The sequence below is a fragment of the Varroa jacobsoni genome, unplaced genomic scaffold, assembly GCF_002532875.2.
Source record: "Varroa jacobsoni isolate VJ856 unplaced genomic scaffold, vjacob_1.0 scaffold_532, whole genome shotgun sequence".
Lineage (NCBI taxonomy): Eukaryota > Metazoa > Arthropoda > Arachnida > Mesostigmata > Varroidae > Varroa > Varroa jacobsoni.
This window is the reverse complement of record NW_019213434.1, coordinates 183,460-203,403: the sequence shown is the minus strand read 5'-3', so window position 1 is coordinate 203,403 and position 19,944 is coordinate 183,460. Positions and strand designations below refer to the sequence as shown.

The 19,944-nt window shown below is 37.9% G+C and overlaps 2 protein-coding genes and 1 long non-coding RNA gene across 7 annotated transcripts in view; 1 reads left to right on the top strand and 2 right to left on the bottom strand.

The window, feature by feature from the left end:
* Positions 1–1,864: 1,864 nt before the first annotated feature.
* LOC111261198 (uncharacterized) overlaps positions 1,865–19,944 on the bottom strand; it is an 18,836-nt gene continuing 756 nt past the window's right edge. Inside the window, exons 2-3 of one of the 4 annotated variants that reach the window (XM_086968604.1) lie at positions 17,861–18,062; positions 1,865–1,989 (exon numbers count right to left, since the gene is read on the bottom strand). In XM_086968604.1, coding sequence (XP_086824730.1) covers positions 1,983–1,989; positions 17,861–18,062 — 209 coding nt within the window. In that variant the 3' untranslated portion in view covers positions 1,865–1,982. Of the gene's footprint in view, positions 1,990–8,208; positions 8,406–8,685; positions 8,903–14,028; positions 14,137–17,860; positions 18,063–19,944 lie in introns of those variants that run through there. The other 3 variants (XM_022834505.2, XM_022834508.2, XM_022834507.2) reach the window with 3 other exon arrangements.
* On the bottom strand, positions 6,344–7,377 carry LOC111261197 (uncharacterized). The gene has a single exon (XM_022834504.2). It carries the CDS (start codon positions 7,314–7,316, stop codon positions 6,558–6,560), a length of 759 nt encoding a protein of 252 aa, XP_022690239.1. The 5' UTR covers positions 7,317–7,377; the 3' UTR covers positions 6,344–6,557.
* Positions 11,488–19,944, top strand: part of LOC111261201 (uncharacterized) — a 16,215-nt gene continuing 7,758 nt past the window's right edge. The window contains exons 1-4 of one of the 2 annotated variants that reach the window (XR_015311392.1): positions 11,488–11,578; positions 11,788–12,184; positions 16,746–16,817; positions 17,559–17,864. This is a non-coding gene — a long non-coding RNA (uncharacterized LOC111261201). Of the gene's footprint in view, positions 11,579–11,787; positions 12,185–16,745; positions 16,818–17,558; positions 17,865–19,944 lie in introns of those variants that run through there. The other variant, XR_002680838.2, reaches the window with a different exon arrangement.

Genomic DNA, 19,944 nt, shown 5'->3' with positions numbered 1-19,944 from the left:
ACCCTGCGAGAGGACAACACTGAGTTACCTAGCAAGGAAATCATCTCAACTTATCAGTTATATGGTAACAGATATTCAAGTCTCGTATTAAATGTCATGAGTGGTCGTTTTCACAAGAGCATTGCTCGGGCATTTGCTCATCCTCACTCACCAACCTCATCAAAATCTCATTCATGAAGGCGCAGAGTAATACTAAATTGTCAACTCACAATTGAATCGTAGTCATGTTCTAATAGCATACTACTCCTGAAGATGTTTTTACCTATTCTATACAACTGTACTTTCTAGTAACTTAGCCGAAGTTCATTGCACATTGCTTTTCCGTAGGCACAGGTCCAAATATTTATGTTCACTTTCATTGTTTGCTCTACCAACCTTCAAGCATCCATGAAACGCGTGCGCATTGATATCGTCTATGCACACTGATAATCTAACTTAAACTCCCACAAGCACCCAGTAAAAATACACATGTTTAATAAAATAGTAAAAATACTTTCTTTGATGGCTATCTGTCAGCGCCATGCAAAAATGGACATCTAAAATTACTTTTCTTGGTTTATTAAAACATTTTGCTTGTCAGTCGTTTTATGTGCAAAAAGCTTCTATGTATATGCTATGTAGCGCTGTTTGTTAGGTACCAAAGAGGCATGTAGCAATGTTGTATGAGCAACCTTAACAGAGAAGCTATTGAGCAAGCGACTTGGCGCCCTAGTAACTCGGCGAGAAAGCACTTCCTTCGGGACCGCAGTAGACCAAGAGTTTTAATCTTCCTTCGATGTATGTTGCATTGTCCGTTACGTCAGCAGAAATAAGCGCAGAACTCTCGAGAAAGGAAACCTTAAACTGATGTAGCCACACGTGTTAATTCTTAGTTGACAATCCAATAGTAACGTGTCAGGTTATGTACCTTAGGGACACCTGCATATTGAATACCTGAATCAGAAAGAAATGTTTTTTTTTTACTTGGGTCAGTAGTTTTGTGGCGGTTCCGGAGGCAACAATTAAATGTTTTTTTAGTATTTCGAAGCGCTTGTACTAGCGCGCATTCCTGGCATTGGCTCACAGTGACTAGTTGTGTGATTAACTGAGTGGGCATTTTTCATCAACAAAAAAATGCTTTATAGTAAAAACTAAGATGTGTTAGTCCCAGTTTTTGCATAACACTAGCGATATGAGATTCTACTCCTACAGTACAAAATAATGTCGATCTTAATAATTGATTACCCAAAAAAAGATACAGCTTTTGTACTAGGTTGAAATAGTGCTAAAAAACGTATACAAATCAAGAAACAAAAACAGAGAAACACGACTGTGGGAAATACTTTGAAGGGAGGTTTTGTTGCCGTAAACGGAGTCTACACGGTCGGCTAGCAAAAATTATTCACATTTATTACACTTTCATAAGACTCACGGATGTCGGTACGATGAAGAGAACACTCGTGCTCACACATGTGTGAGTTACAGCACTCTCTCTATAAGCGTCATAAAAACAGTGCTTTGACTAAAGTTAAAACAGATGCTGCTGGTAGTTTCGATACTTATTAAAGTTCTAACCGACCACATTAATTATGGCAAAATTTCATCCTCAAGAGTCTGAGAAGTAGTGCTCAGAAAACTCTTAAAGGATTCACTGTAAATGACAAGTAAATAGAGCCGGTAAATGTCTCAATATGGTGTACTTTTTTTATAAAGCGCATAAAAAGCTATCAAACACGGGCGCCGCGTAAGTTTTCCGACAGTGTTGCCCAAGTTACAAAATACAAGATGTTTTGAATAACTTTTAATTTATTATTAAGTCACTTCTAGCTCACCTTTCTAACTATTACTCTTGCAGGCTGAAGAAGTAGCTACCTGAAAATGTCGAGGTTTCTAACAATGAGCACTGGAGCAGCTTCGCATCCGTCATAGATACCGCCGCTAAATCCTATATTAACTCGCTGTCTTTCTGCGGGCCGACGTCCACTTCACTTCTAATTAGAAAATCAGCACCTTTGCGAGTATTTGAAACGACAAGGTCGATAAGGTGTATCATGCTGTTAGAGGATAGGCCATAAGGCTGCCGGCAGTTTATATTTTACTTTTCTAAAATGATTTTATGGATTGAATAATACCACAAGCATTACTGATTTGTCGATAATATACATCAGCCATTTACCGCAATTTTCATCGTTAATGCGTGCCGAGTAACTGTCCGAGCTTTCTGAATCGGCAAATTTTAGATCGAGTGCCGTAACTATGCCGAAAGTAGTATGGTGGTCTTTACTTATGACTTTATATTTATTATTATATATTGTTATAACGCTGTTTACCGACCAATATCTATTGCAATGCTGCCCATTCAGTAAGTGAAAAGGATGGCGTGCGTAGTGTTTGTGGCGTGTCTATTTGGGCTCCTTTTGGCAATTTGAACCTTTTTTTTTTTCGTAATTTCCTGTTTCTCCGTCGGAAGCGATTCGGTTCAGTTTCTGCGTCGAAGTCACCCGTTGTCGAGACACAGTTATATGAATATTTTATAAATATAGACAAAACTTATTTTTCTCTTAATCGTGAGAAATTCAAGTCACCACAAATTGCCGACAGGTGGCGCTTTAAATCATTCAAAACTGCATCAAGAACTTATTCTTGCGAGCTTCCTATTAAAAGAAATACATGTGCTTCAGCAATGCCATTTAACCGAAAATGGTTAGATTTCCACAAATATTTTTAATGCTTCAATGATAAATTATTATATTATATTGTTATATATTATATTGTGTAACATTTTATATATTTGTTAATGTTGCAATGCGTAGATAGACAAATGTACTTTATTGTGAATACTAGCAAACCTTTTTTTCACTGGAGCCACATCCTGTATCCGGCACATGGCGGACTGAAGAAGTCTAGTTCGATTATTTGTTTGTTGGATAGTATGCGACAAACATTTCCTAGTATGATGGTCATCAGCGGTTAACTTAAATATACCATTTATCTCTGTCAATTTTTTTGAATGTCCGAAGTACCGTTTTGTATAAAAAGCTTTGATTAACTGTCAAGTCATAACAATTATAATTCAATGATAGGAAATTTAGAAGTAAGATTCAGTTTTACACATATCTGAAAAGCACCATCCGACTGTATGGATCCGATTTACTGGTAAGGAATCCAGCATTAATATATTATTTTAAATTCTTGTTAAAAGACCTTTTCAATTGTAATCTCTAGCGGACTTTTTTTAAAAATTAACTTCAGATTTCTTAAAAATATATTGAATGTTAAAAAATCGATAAAAAGCTGTACGGCTGGATAACTCGCCGTGATAACAAATGGGCCGTTGTATACTTCTTTAGAGAAAACACACTGTGTGTTTTTTATCGGCACTGCCACTTTTTTAAGTTTCTAAACATACTCTTTTTGTGTTCGCACAGCAGCTTTAATGTCTTACAACAGCTTTGCAGCTGGAGCCGTAGGATATTTTTGACCGCTGAATTTATTAGAAAACGTATCTGAGTTTCAGTTTTCCTCTTTCAAGCGCCTTTCGCATATGAGAGGCCGTCCCGACCAAGGCGATTGTGTTCCTGACATTAACAAAAATAGGCGGCTACCGACTCACCTTTTAGAAGCCTGCTTTTAATCCGAAAAAAAAGCTAGGAATAAATGCTGGAGTAGCTCTATTAATTGCCTAAACTAATAGGCTTAATAAAAAGGGCTATGTGTTAATTTTGTAGTAAAGCAGAAATATCGAATTTGGATTAGGATAATCCTTATTCGGTGGAGACGGACGCAACTCTTTACGGGCGGTAATTTCTGAACTGTGTCTTTGGATGTGACGATGAATCCAGCCGAATAAATGTTTCTGTCAGACACAGACTTACTACAAAAAAAGGGAGCCGAAGGTTGTTTTAGGCAACTGATGACATCTTGTTTAGTTCCACTAGTGCGCGTCCTGCCAAGCGTTTCGCAAGCACACTTATTCAAAATCTCCTTATATCTTGGAACTGTCGTAATAATTGGGAAAATCCTAACCAAAGTTACTGTTATTAACTTTGAGCTGTGTCAACTTGTACCACATATTAATATACCATATTGTAGGTTATACTGACCTTAAGTCGAATTGGAGGAACTAGGTTTAACATATTAGTGAAAAAGACTCAAGTGGTCTTAGCGGTATCTTAAGCAACCGCTCTTGTCTTTATTATTCCAACGTGTTGTCACTGCGTAGTATAAACGCAGGCGCACTCATGATCGAGTATCAATTGAAAGCCCTAATATTTCAATGTAGATCCATCACTCAAATGTAACGCAGAGCACTAAATAATTTTTTCAAACACAAACTGGTTTGTGAGTAACCGACGCATGCCGATTTCAAGCATATAATATTCAATTATATTGTTGATCTACAAACAAAAAGATTGTTGGTTTACTGGTTTCGGTGAGCAGTTACCAGTGTTTTATAGGTCTTTCACTATTGTTATTGTTTGAAAAAAGTCAGGGCTTCGTGGTACGCATTTGGCACGCAGTAGGGTTATTTGCTATACCTTTGTAATAAATAAAAAGACCTAACATGAACTAAAATTTAGCTATATACGGATTTTATAACAGTAAACTCATCACACTTTATACCATATAGTGCTATTTTCGGGCGACCTATTCGGGCGAAGATATACCCGTTTCGACAATAGCTGCTAATTCCTGTACTGAATCGGTTAAACTATCAGGCAGTGGTCTAGCTAACCCTTTGCGTAAACTTTCATAGCCGTTCAATCCAGTCCTTAGTATGAATATTCTATTTTGATGCCACAATTGCTTTTAATGTATTCTTCAGTAGATCTCTAACAACCGACGACAACATAGATGTCTGTTTTACGGATATATGTCTCGGTTAAGTGTTCATCTGACACGAAGATTCGAGCAATAGCTGACCCTTGCCTATATGTAGGAAACGAACCTCGTGTTTCCAGCGTAACGAATACCATATTCTGTACCAAAAAGGAAAGCTTTTCCTTTTTTTTTTTTTTTCGAGTGTTTAGGATAGCGAATATTGTTCCCATAAATATGTAGTAGTAACACACCTTCCTTCAAAACAAGACACGCTATGATTTAGGTTCGGAATTGCCGTACACGTCTTTTTTCGCGTTGAAAAAGGCTAAACGTCTGTAGAAAAATATACTTGATGGCAATACCGAACGCAAACTCGGAATATTTTTTTGTTGCTGTGGGTACATATCTATACTGTGCGTTTCCAAAACTACACCTACGGCACTTTCATATACTTCTGATCTTCTTTTATTGTTGACTTAACTGTCTAGTTTGCGAGAAGCAGACAACATGTTTGAAGAGAGGTTCTACGTGAAAAAAAAAATGATCATAAGCAGGTTTGTCAGAAGTTTGCCGACACAGTATTTTTTTGAATTTTTTGGCTAAATTTCGCAATCTACGAGACAAAACGAAAAACTGAGCATATAGATATACTTTGCGTGCTCCTGTGATATATATATTTCCATAACGTATTGTTTATTATTTCCATAGTTTAAAAGCTAAACGTGAAGTGCTCGGGTTGCTGGCTATTCTAAAAACGATTTCGTCTAAAGTATTTTTTTAGCGAGTTATGTAGCGCCCTTAGCTTAATGATTACTAAGCTGTGATAGTGTTAACCAATATAACAGCTTTATGCTATTGCGGTTTGACATGTTTATTTTCATTCATGTCCATGTTACGCTCATGTAAGTGCTCTCTCTGATTATGCACGCAGCGACGACACGAAAAAGAAGGTAACCGTTTGATATTAAGTTTGTATTTGAAGATGATTTATTAATTCTATTAATATATTCATTCTGATCACTCGTGTCAAAGTATCGATGATTACTTCATTAGGGTAACATATTTACTGACATGTTCTTAGTAGGTATGTTTACACGACTGCAATTATTATTCAACGAAGTGTCCATATTAGATTGGACCATTTCTTCGTTGTATAGTTATACATATGTATGCCCCTATTAGTTGTACAAGCCTGTTATACGGCTCCCAACTTAAAACCATAATTTTTATTTTTACCATAAGTAGACAGCATGAAACATTAGTGGATATATTCATGGCTTGCAAAGTTATGATGGTCATGCTGGAAATATAGAAGCGAAGTCAAGTAGTTAAGCTAGTATTTTGAGTTTTAGGCAATTTGGCTATTGAGCGTCACAAATTAATATTCCTAAAAGGATGATTGATATGTTACAATTTAACCGCAATAAGGGATGAACTGAGGGGGTAAACTTTACCTAGATCTTCATATCCTTGACATTTAACATGCGGTCCGTTTATTTGCCGTTTAGCTGTTTACCCCTCCCCCCCGCCCCCAGATGCAATCTGCAGTTCAACTACTATGGCGTGGTGGACAAAATCTCATTAGGTAAATTTTCGTTTTCTTCTGAATCACCCAGTTGAGCGCGTGAAACGTACTTCATTGTTAAATACATTGTTATGTTCACCAACTTTAATAATCTTTAAAGGTTAAAATGTTAAAGTTCTCGCAAGCAGATTCGTCTACCATATATCCGTCAACAGTTGAGTTCTAAAAGAGTCTAGGCTTTAGCCTTCTTATAAAGTTCAAGTCCATACCCATAACCTCCTCTAAAGCCTCCAAGACCTTCGAAGTCTCTGGTCAGACCGAGAGCGGCATAGTCATAGGAGAATACGGGAATAGCGACAGGCTTTTTAATTGCTACAGGAATGGTTTTAATAATAGGAACCTCAACAGGTACGGGTTTTTTGACTGTGACAGGGCACGGCTTGTGGATAGGGACCACGTAAGGTTTAGGAATTTCCACCTCAACGGGTACGTGGTATGGCTTATGAACAACATAAGGTTTTGGTACGTGCACAATATATGGCTGTGGTACTTTAACAACATGATGAACAGGGTAGGGTTTCTTCACTTCGACAGGTACAGGCACAGGAACCTCCTTACGCACAGGCACCTCTTTGTGTACAGGATAGTATTGGTGCACAGTGTGAGGAACTGGGACAGGTTTGGGTACAGGTACACCTTTATATACCGGCACGGGCTTATGCACAGGGACCACATGTGGTACGAGCACCGGATGAGGCACAGGAACCGGCTTGGTGACCTTGTTCACTACGTAGTTCACCTTGGGAATGTTGTGATGATGGCCTTGGACATAACCACCATTTACGACTCCACCAACAACACTTCCAAATCCTCCGCCAAAACCGTTTGTAGCGCTAGCTACGACAACCGTAGCTGCAAGGGCAACAAACCGCTTCATCTTAATCGACCAATGTAGAATATATTTCTTTGAATTCCTACTACGCCCCCACATAACAGAATGATCAACGCATATATCCTGCTTGTTCAAATTGCTGAGTTCAGATATTTGCTTATCGAATCAGCTGTTGACCACAATGTCGCATTTAATGTGGCGTTGGCAAGTATTATATACCCCCGAACAGAAAGACCGCTACGCGTATCTCGCCTTCGGGCTTCTGGTGAAAGTGAGTGAGCTGTTACTTGTATTCCTTAGCTCTAGCCAGTGTTTTTGGGGACTCTAAGTCATCTGTTTTCATGAGCCGCAAATCTAACAATGTCAAACAATTGCGCATACCCACATCAAAGCGCAGCCAAGGCACGCACCTCAGGGTCAGCTTGGCGCCGTCAGTTGCGCAGTTGGCCAATTGACCACGCATCATCCTTGGGCGTTCTCATGAAATTTAATTTCCCGTGCTAAACATGCTTTGTGAGCTAATACCTTGATAACAATCAAACCAACACACCTGTTGCCTGTACTATCCATGTAATCTAACCTGTACTTTCCATGCTGCTTCGAAACGTTCTCGGCATCGCTCAACCAATTTATTTATTTCTTCTTGCCAGAAATTAGTAGGTCTGGTGCGGAAAAAATCATTAAGTGTTTAAAACGCACATATTATCAAATATATAGTTATGAAGTTAATTTGTCAATGATTGAGAAAGGAGGTAATCCGTCGGGGCGAGGTATGGAGAATAACTCAGGTTCTTGGACAGCGTCCTTTTAGGGTCCTTTAGCATGTGAGCCTAACACTGTCATGGGGACTTTTTTTTATCGGACCTTTTCTGTTGGACCATGTAAAATCTTTTGCTGATCGTCTGGCTTTTCTCTACCATTTCGCAATATGTAAAATTCTTCTACTCCCGCCAAATGCAAATCATGATTGTCTTCAAATACGGATCTGAACTTAAGTGTAGTTTTTAAAGTTATCAATTTATTTCGCTGCTTCGTATCAACGTGGCGCCATCATTTCTCGTCACCCGTAACAATTACGTGTAGAAACCTGTCGTTGTGACTGTGTGTTGATTGACTTTGAAAATCGCTGAAAGGCTCTGTTTCCGTATGCACTTCACCCGGTTTGTGGCGCACCCACGCTTCTTATATCTGCAAAACATTCAAAATTCCTGACAAGTGAAGTGAAATTTTCAAGCCCAAATCCCATTTTTGAACTCAGCAAATCCCCTACAGCAGTTCTTTTAGTTATACAGCCCTTGCTATATAAGACACAAATATTCTAGGCTGCTTTACCAGTTTTTTCATCTTTGTAGAATGCATTTCTGTGTGTGAGAAATGCATTTCTTTTGGCTAGGAACGTTCATATTTCGATTCTTACGCACACATGCGTTATACAGGTGCTAAAACAGAGAAGAATTCGAGAGGATTGGCAAAGATCATTCGTCATGTTTATAGACCGTAACAAATGAAATTCCTCATTTCAGTGGTGAAGTCCATAGCTTTCTATAAAGCTTCTGTGCGTACAAAATTTGCCGTAAGCGAAGACGTATCGACAGACAAAGTTACTTCGCAAGGCTCAAAGTATACTTGCAGTCAGGGTATCCTACGCGTATTTCACGGACTTGGCGGGATCGATTCTTTAGTACCTAAAAGCAAAAGAGACCCAAACAATATGGGCAGGTTCTGTAGTAGACACAATGGAAGCAATACTAGATGAATGGCAGAGCATACGGTATGCCATATCCTGGTTCGCGCTCGAAACCAGCGTCATTTGGAATGCAATGTATAGCATCAGATTATAAATGGAAACAAAAAAAAAAATTAATATTATACCCAATGCAGCTCCTTTCGGAAAACAGGCCTTTAGAGCCAACCACATTGGATAGGGAAGGCCTCAAAACGCTCCCCATCAGGGTGGACGCGAAGATTACAACTTCCCCTGCATGGAAAATGGCTTGTCTGGCGTGGTAGGCAACTCCACAAAAGTAATTTCGGCCTAATGGCTCACTAGCAACTCTCTTCAAACAGTCATACATACTAGGTTATTTTGTAAGAAAACGCGTGACCACTACTCCGACAACGAAGTGGACGATTTTGATAATCAAAATTATTTCAAAACCGGCCGTGCATAGTCTGAGTCATTAGATAAATTTAATTTTGATAATGCCCGGTGGTGAACCCCAGCACTCGAGCACTCCTTACAACAGTTAGAAAAATAGCAAACATATATATATAGGCTATAAAGGCTAGTCACTAAATAATCTTTGACTTATTTAACCATAGCTCTGCCCATCTGAAAGAGAACTTGTGGCAAAAGTAGTATATGCTATGTTCTAATTATTCCTCAACATATATTTCGCTTAATCGACACATAGCGTGTATGTATATGCTAAATCTCAACCAGGCACTGTCTCAGTTTGCCACCGTACACATACATGGTACTTTGTGATATAGATACGGGTAAATATGCTATTCTCTAATAATTTATAAAACAAAATGCCAGTAGTAAGGTATTGTTAACCCTGTTTTCGTGAGAACTATGAAAATGCTCTATTCTAAAGTGAATAAAAAATGCTAATTATTAAAGTGCATAAACGATAATCTCAATAATGGATGCTTCTTTATACGTACATTTTTATGTTTGTATATTTATAACGTAATAGACTTTTGAAAACATGTGGTGAACCGACAAAATTGTGTTAACATAATTTTAAAGTCGCAAAAACGACCTTTAGGGCTCTTGTTGAGAGCCAGGTTGAAGAGAATCCCCTTATAAGAGTTTTTAGGTTTAAAAGTTTGTTGGATCAGTTTTTTACAGAACTGTAGTGTGTAGTTCTTATTTATTCAACAATGCTTGTTTTTAATCAATTATCTTCCGTCTTGTCGTTCAATTAAATATGTGTCATATCATCAGATGGTCGAGAATTTTTAAAAGCCACTCAATATTAATAGTCACTATAGATTTTTTTACAATTTTCTAAAGATAGCTTGGCACGGTATTTTTTTTCTCAATAGTACCAAGATTAAAATTTTTATAAAACTATATGTTCGGGACAGACTCTCAAAGCTAACCACTGAACGTGCGAGACAACCGAACAAATCTCGACTTGATCTGTTCCTTAAATTTGATCTAGATTCGGTAAACAATTTAAAAATAGTGGATTCGCCGACCAGAAGGCAGCTAGATTTTGTCCTGGTACTACCTAGGCCGTCCGCAACCGCGAACGACCACTTTTCCAGTAATTGTGAAGTGGTTTATGATAACTTTGCGGCAGTAAATTGGCGTCACTTTTTAGCAAATTACGTCGATGTTGAGAATAAGTACACTCACTTTATTGAGTATATCCTTATGCTAATATCTCTTTGTAGTTTGTAAATCACACAAATAATTATCTAAAAAGTCACATCCGTTAAACTGGGTGTCCGCTTTCGAGTATCAGATTTTATGAAAACACTCACAAAAATTCTCATCGTGCCTTATGGCAATAAGGGTTGGAGCCTTGTAGGAATCTCAGCTTTCCTTCAAAGAGACAAAGTCGTTCTTTCGCCACATGATCAAACATTTTAAAGGTAATGATGCGGTATTGATTCTTCTTGCTAGAAAAACAGGATAGGGGTAATCGAGTTCTCGAACCACTTTTCATTGGTGCTTGTCACTTCTGCTTGAATAATAAACCTTGCGGCACCGATTAGAACCTCGGAAAACCCACAAGGATTTTCCTTATGCAAAAACTTCAAGGAGTTTTATTTCCGTTTAATCCTACACCCCATGGAATACCACTTTACTTGTATGCATAAACAAATATCTGTTAACACCATTATATCTTCAAATGGTTGTAAAGAAGATAGAGCTGTTTGCTGTTCGAAAAGTTCATCACTGATTATTACTTTGGAGCCATCTGATAGCGCGAAATCTAGGAAAAGGTAATAAACATTGTTTCTCGATGCGACGCTTTAGACCGACTAAATGAATCACGGCTGTCCATCTGGCACTTACAAGAAATCGCTCTGTGGTCCATGCTTTTGAAAAAAATTACTCTTGCTTTCTACGAAGCCGTCTCCCACAGAGCGGCGTGTAAGCTAGGGGTTGTGAAATCTGCTACAAAAGTGATTACTGCGACTTTTCGACGTTTCCTAATAATGGCGTCTGAGTTCTATATCCAAATTTATAAAAGCAATGGTTACACCAGAATTCCTGTACATTTAGTTATGGAACATATTAAGGCGCAATCAAATTTTTGTGAACGGATATCACTGAAGTGCAACGTTCTTTAGTGAGGTGCATATGGAAATTGAGAAAAAAGCAGTCGTTCTTAGGTTGAGTAAGTTATGATCCCGCACAATGTTGAGCGGGATGATTAAGTGCAATGCACGAGCAGTGGCGGCTATGCGCCAAGGTGCGCCTATCTGCGAACGTTACATTTAATATAGTTTACACATATAGTTACATTTACGTATTTCATTTATTTATACATTTACTTGTATTTATACAAATATTAATAATTAACAAATATTACGACTCTTTTTGCAGGGACGGGAAAGGTTCCCTTTTTTTCCGCTGAAGGTCATGCACGTGAACGCAGGTGAACGATATGCAAACGGTCCTGCGTATTAAAAATAATTACATATGGGTCAATGTCTTGCCAACTCCGACATATAGTTGAATCGAGTAACTCTTATGAGCGGGGTTTGACAACGTACGGTTAACTGGAGTGCAACAGTATAGCATACGAACTATTACTGGCATTATTTTGTAACCATACTTTCTCATACATAAACGGTGGTCGGAAAACTCACTTACATAATACCAACACCATATCTGAACTCAGCAGTGTTGATTTTTTTGGCCTTCGGAGGAAAACTTTTATAGAGCTTCAAAATGTCCTGTCCCATGCCGCCGATTGAATCGTCGTCCAGACCAGTTCAGTGTAAGTTAAGATCCGGATCCTAGCTTTTTTTCTATATTTGTCGAAGTATCATAATGCACATTGCAAGCACAGAGCAATATTAACGCGTTTTACAGCATCTACGAAATTATTGAAATGTCATAAAAGAAAGCCACGAACGTGTATATTTCGCACGTGACGAATTGTTAAATCCAAAAGTTTAATGAATCACAAAAAGTATTTCGGATCCATAATAATACAGGTGTAATAATACTGGCCTACAACCTAGTAGTACAACCTAGAGTAATATCGAATGCTTTAACAATCTGATTAAAAGTTACCGATCCTTTTCGAGTTACACTTTCGGAAACAGGAACTTTCACAATTTGAAAATATGACTACTAAGCATTCATTTCAGTTCTAACATAGCGCTGTCATTATAGCATTATTCTTTAATACTGTGTGAGTATTAGTGTGTGATAGTTCTCGTAGTATAACGATCACATGGTAACTGTTTTATAATGGAACATTTATTGAACATTGTTCTTTTGCGCTAAAATCGAACGGCCCGCCTGGGTTGGGTAAACGGAAGCCGTTTACCGAATTAATTCTCAAACTTCTGGCGGCTTTTCTGCTTCGTTGAGCCGTCTTTCTACAGGGGAAAACTGTCAGCGCCAAAGCGGGTGAAGCACGCAATTTTCTGCGTAAGAAGCCTTATCAATTCGTGAATGTCGCCTACATTTGGATAAAGTAACGAAATCATGCTATCTAGCTGCGAACGCCCTTGTTTTCATACGCATATAGCGAGAGGTTTTTTAGCCAAGGAGACGCTGCCTTGAAAGAATGCAGTAGTCAAGCTGGTCGCAGTGTTTTAAGCAGGACAGTTTCTGCTAATATTGTCAAAAGTCTGCTATCTATATCCGCCTGTTCATCCTATCACACCGAAAATTATCAGAAAACAGTACTGATATACTGCTTGAATATACTTTATTCAGTTAAACACAAAGTCGAGCTTATTTGACTCTGCTTGCTATTTCCATATCATTCTAGATACGCGAAAAAAGAATCGACAAATATCTTAGGAAAGATGGGTTACGTTCCCACTTACAAATAGATTAGAACCACGTCTTTTTAGGGTTCATAAATATTGCAAAATTTTTAGGAGGTGCCTGGAGGGCAAAATTTGCCCTTTTTACATATTGTGTTCTCCTCTAGTTCATGTTATATTATCTACATTGTCATTTTAATCCAATTTAGAAAACTGTATGACGCGATACAGATTTGGCTAGCGACAAGTTGCCATATATCTAAAACATTACTCTGACCCAAAATTACAAAGAAACAAAACAGGGCAATTTTCGCCACGACTATAACAACAAGTCATATCAATTATTATTATTTTTATCTTACTTCTACAAGCTAACTTCACTTATACAAAACCTATTTTAACAACTAACAAGCAAAATATTTTTTAAACCGCTATACCTGTTCCACAATGAAAGATACAGATTTGATACAGTTTTACTGTAGAAGTTAGAAGTTACTAAGTTGTTATTAGATTTGTATATTTAGAGCTACTGCGGATCAGCAGAGTAGAGTAGAGTACCTCAATAAGAAAATCAAGCGCTAATTCGGCAGCTACTTTTTTGCGACTGTTTTTCTGTTAACTGCTCTAAAAAATGTGACTTTTTCATCCTTTGAGGTAAAAGAAAGGAAAGTTTGTATTGTATTATCTAGTTAGCCACTAGACGTAGATGCTTCCATAGCATGGCTTTCAATGGTGTTACTATAATTTAATGGTTAGAGTCTGCTCACCAAACTCAAACATTACGAGGTTATGTCATTTTGTTGCGCCTTTAATTGCCAGATAAAAAGAAAACCTTATTTTTTGATAGGTTTATTTTTGTTAAATCTTGCTCACTTTTTATTTGTAATATTTCCTGTTCTTATAATGGTGATAGTTTGCGTCAAGCCCAACCTGTTGATTCCGATTACTGCAAAAAAAATAGTTGCATTACAGGGTTTTCGTTGCTTATTGTATCAGAAATCGAGCTAAATTGGCCAGCTCAAAATACCTGTCGTTCAAGGAGCTTAAATTCGACCGCTGTTGATGTACGACATAAAACTAACTTGAAAGTGAGCACAAGATTTTACAATCATTATAACATTCAACTTCTCAGTCAGTTTACGCAACCCAGAGATCTGGTGGGCTATTATCTATACCTGTTCTAATACATAAGTATACTTCGCCAGTGGTTAGATGTTCATTGGCCGTATTTATCATGCCATGTCCTGAACGACCTTGTAGATAATGTAACTACTATTGAACCAACCTAACTACCATAACTAAATCCATTGGCTATTATTCCTAACATACCGACGGCTGGCGGGTTGGATTGTCCATGCCCACATAATGAAAAAATCTAGAAGGCACTTGACATTTGCTAAACGATATTTCCCTTTTGTCTTCAACTTCGTAAATCGTTTCTGCATTGGTCTCAAAGACTTGGACATACCCTTAGGACATTAGCCAGAATACTGTGCTCATTATATTTCGGAAACCGTCTAAAAATTGCTTACCCTTACCCAAATATAGGACACCTTAAGCTGCGTTTACAGGATACAGTTAATATATATATTACTATCCTTATTTTGAAGTCATCCAGTATAAGTGCCTTGGCAACAGAGTTGCGTATCTCAGCCGCATATAAGAAAGCCACATTTGTCATATACACTGTTCCAAAAATAGGTTTGTGCTGCTTATTGATACGTACACAAAACATACCACGAGATAGTAAAGCCCGTTTTTATTACTTTTACTTTTTCTATAATTCTGAGTGTCAAGGCACAATCAGCACCGGTGCTGTTCTACTCAGGTTCTTCGTACCACAAAAATGTGTAGGGACCAAGCAATATGTCTTTTTGCAGGTAGTCTATCTAAAACGGCTATTAAATTCTGAATCTAAGAAAAATCTAGGAATTGAAGGTCTTCGGACTTTTCAGAAACCGCACAGAGTCTGTTAATAACGCAGATCATCGATTTCGGGTAGAACGTAATCCTCACTACCAGGAGTAGCGGTAAACGCGTGCCCGCTACGACCGGAACAGCCCACCCAATTTTCCCTAAGTTGAATGCGCCGCCCCGTAGAATGCGTCAGGTAGCAACCCTCAGTGCGGGTCGGTGGATCATGTTTATCACTGTGTAGATCTAGAGTGCCTTACGGAGTATTTCATAACTTTCAATTAAGTAGATCCCCCATACAATTGAACAGTGTCCCGTAGTTCTCAACATTTGTCACGCACCAGCTAAAACCTGCCAACAGTTTTACTCTTGAACTTTTTTCTGCGTACAAATATATTCAAATCTACTTACGGACGATTCGTAAGGAGCAGGGTTGAAACGGACAGTAAAGGCGAAATACTCAAGCCGTAATTTGTTTATAATAATTTTGTAGCGTGGTCTTAGTAAGTTGGACCAGTTAGGCAGACATAATTCGTTAAATGCTGATTTTGATACATCAGGTGCATTGGAAAAATTTTACAACGGAGGGGTTTTCTTCGTAAGATTTTTTTTAAATTGCTTACTGGAGATCACTTAAGCATTTGCCTCAGCTTTAGTCAATTCAATTACCTGGATAATGGGCGGCTTTACTTTCGAGAACGTTTTTACTATAGTAACGGGGGTCCTATGAATATTTCTACTAATAATGTTGAACTATACACTGTGTGCGGGTTTGGCGAGAGGCATCTTGATCCTAGTATCTAAATTTCGGTTTTGCAATTAAGTTGTTGCTAACTAATTATCGTCAATAAAGTCTTGTAAAATTGCATTCTAGCTTTGCAAGACGGATTTACGTTTAAAGCACATGCCACTTAGGATATAGTAGGTATCGTTTGATAATCTACTATATTGCGCATATATACAACCCTCCCTTCTTACATATATATATATATATATATACGTTCTAGATCTGTCATATTCATTTCTAAAGGCAACTTCGTAGGTGCAAGCTTATTATAGCGTTCAAGAAGGTCACTATCTTAATGGAGTTCCCAATGCCAGTAGGATGTTTGAAAAACTATATTTGTTTACTTTCACTACAGATAGGTCACGATGACAGTAAATTGCATTTGCAGAGGCGTTTTACGACAAAAAGCGATAATGTGCCTCACGATGTATGAGAACGAAAAAACAGCTCACTATCCTAGGTTTCGGATTAGGGACTCTTGTGGTGGCAGTTTATGTGGTCCTCAAACGCTAAGCTCCTTGAAGCTCGAGAGACCATTTAGTCGCGATTTTGTTTCGCGCAGAAACTAGGAGGGCTAACTAAAAAAATTAAGTCCAACTGTTTTGCTTCTAAGTATAAACGAATTCGTATAAAACGGTCGAAACACAGTATATGTATTACATATCATCGTTGGATTATACTACTAAATACGATAAATACTACTAAATAGATATGCATGCGCACACCAATTAGTATACTTGTAAAAATTCACAAAAGTAACAGTACGATCATATGAGTTGTACAGCGTACTAACAGTAGTTAAACTTCCGATTAATAATTAGCTCATTAATTATTAGCCCATCATTTTCTTACAGGTTGCAGAAAAATAGTACCAGTACGCCACCACGGACTTGGAGCAACGCTCGATGGCAGTACCGGACTTAAAGGTGAAAACGTAGGGATGCCATCACTTCTGTTTATCTCTCTGATTCGAGTTTTACGTCTAGTATCACCGCCAAGCTGTCAGGGACCCAGATACTACCATACGATTAAATTTCTTAATCGATCAGGAGAAAAGTTGAAGATGAGGATAGCATTTTTTAAACTAGCTTTCAAAATGCTAGCTTTATTTTTAAAGCTCTATTTTTTTTTGTTAGAAACATTGTAGTGATGGTGTTTCCAAACATACAAGCAGCAACGAATGCAAAAGAACTGTACAGCAATTTAAGTTTACAGAGGATTTGACTGCACTTTAAAATTGACCTGCTTTTTTTTTTTGTTTACTACAGTTATTAAAGATTTATTTCTTGCATCGAGTAAAACATTATGCTGTAAAAAACAGCAAACTGAGAGAAGTAACCTAATCGATCACCAAATTGTTGCAATATCAAATATCCGCTGTGAACGTTCATTTTAGATTGCAAGAAACTAACATTTCAAAAAGCCCTTATCTGCTATACATTTCCAGTTACTTATTATTAATAAGTCAGAGGAAACGTTCAAAATTCGTTCTCGAACTCGATTGAACGCTCGAACCGAAATCCAAAGCACTTTGATAGGGATTTACAAAAGCAAGATTCCAAAAAGCTATAAGTTGTTAGTCTTCATGGAACTTTCGGGGCCTTATAATAATCGTTCAGAGCCTCTCATGTCATTGGTTTGAACAAACATACTGAATTTCTTTACAGGGTCCCTCGCTTTGACAGCACTATCCTCGAATGACCATAACCATAAGGCCAAAATTGAACTGCCTTATGAAGTAATCCAGTTATTGAATTTTTGCTTGACGGGAAACAAGATGGTTTACTACTTGAAATAACAACTACACAGAAACAGCAGGGCTCGGAAATCTAAATTTGACGTGCATTGTAATTCAGAAATCATCTCATTAGACTGTAGTTTTTTGTTGTCGCTGATTGTTTCATACTAAGTCTTTATATATTAAACTCATTTTATTAGTTTTCAATTAATTTTGTAAAAATCCTATTACCTCTCTTTCGAAAATTTCGATTTCTTTGATGAACGTGGTATCACTACAAGTGGTGTTTCTGGAATATCTTCGACTCTCGAGAAGCCTTCGTGCCGCAACCGCATCTGTAGTTGCCTCACCATTGTGATCGTCTTGTGAAGTACGGAACACACGAATAGCGTTAATGATTCAAACGCCAGAGAATACGATGCAGACCACTGACCTATCAAACACCGTTTATTCAAACAAACTTTAGTTGATATATATATAGTCAAAGTAAACCAACGGCCTAAGAAGAACAATAAATTTGTGGATCTTGACGTACTCATCAAGCTATAACACTATTTACGATTTGTTGTGTAAAATTTGCTACTTAATGATGCGAACTAATCCAAACATGATTGGGAGGAAATTGTAACATCTACGCTGCCTTAAATAACGTAATATACTAACACAGTACCTGTATTCTTATTGCCCAATTGGCCCCAACACGGAAAGAATCTGCATGCTCAAAAGATTTTTTAATAAGTGCAAGTTAGTGGTAGGAAAGGGAATATGAGCCGAGCACCACGCACAGTTGAACTTCCCAGAGGAAATTCACCTAAAAATGATTCTTGAATAGGGATTTATAATTGGTATATGTTTCCTTTCGAAACGGCACCATGACAGCGAGCTAGTACCTGTACTATAGACAACTTTAAAAAGTACCGCAGACTTTGTGGACACGAAAACAAAAACGAGGAACGATTAAGCGGTATAGCCTACTTTAAAAAATGCATCGCAACCTCGTTTTGTCAAATTTGGAAACAGGAAATAATATTCTGACAATAGTGCGATTAATGTGTACGGAATCTCCTCAGATCCTCTAATTAGCTTGTTTATCCCGAACCACTAACTCCATTAATTTTGCTTAAACTTTTAGGTGTATTTTTTGGAGTTGCCTGTTATATTGTTTTAAGATGAATACCTTCTCTTAAGATCTGTGACTAGGGCATTTCTGCCGAAACGAAAGATAGAAATAGACAAAACTTTACGATGCTCGACCGTTCAACTGCAGATGGCAACAAGCTGGCCGAAGATTCATAAATCTTATGATCTTGTTTATCCACGCTGGTCCACAGTGTTTCAAATTGCCTCTAGGTATTGTTTCAAAGACTGCTAGTTCTTGCTTTCTTATTAAGCAGATCTTACTGCTTAATAATGCTTAGCCTCTGACTTTAGCCTCTGAATTTTTTTAGCGTTTTTTTTTTTTGGTAATTATTTGACAACGCTGAGATTCGAATGTTCAGTAGTCGGCATGCTTATTGCTTGTTATAGAAACGCGCTCAAGAGAGGTCAGCATTAGCCAGCGCGGCAATACCAATTCAACGCGGACCTGTCATTAGAGAGTCAAGTTTGAGTTAAGCCCTTTAAAGCGCGGCTTTGTTTTCTAGTAATAGCGACTTGGGGTGGGGTGTACAAGTGCTGATTGATCTAGGAATGCTTTCTATGGCCCAGCGCTCCAGAGAAGCGTTCTGACGTAGTTAATGTCTAATTGTAGATGAGACAATTGATGCGAGATGTGCTCGTAGCTGTCACGAAAACTAGGAACTTAACTTATGAGGAAATTGATGATTTTCACCCTAGAAGTAGATGACCATCAATCACATTTCCTTGCGAGATATTTTCTCAATGTATCGATTAGGTAGCCTCGCGAAGATTCGTAATTGGATTTATGTATACAAGCTTTTTTCGTGGAGCAGCTGCATTATTGCGCATGCATAAGACAATCAAATAAAAGGAAACTTCCGAAGCCAAATAATTTTCAAAACATAGCATCGTTAGTCGAAACAACGATTACTAAAATTAAAGTGTACAATGACCGGCGATATGACTCTGGGGGGAAAGCTCTCTCTCATGGTGCATAAAAATAAAATACAAGCTCACGTTTTGCTTGTTGTGATGGTACTTCTAACAGGTATCAATTGTATCTCTTATTTATGCCACTGATCTTAATTTTGAAGCAATGTCGGATAAAGCATTCATTCATTCATTCATTCATCAAAAAACCAGTTTGCTAGGTTGATTGAACCATGCTTTGAATCCCAGCCGGCGTGTCGATGTAC

Bases quoted from the DNA above. Each gene is read 5' to 3' on its own strand.
- LOC111261197 (XM_022834504.2), bottom strand. From the start codon at position 7,316: ATGTGGGGGCGTAGTAGGAATTCAAAGAAATATATTCTACATTGGTCG.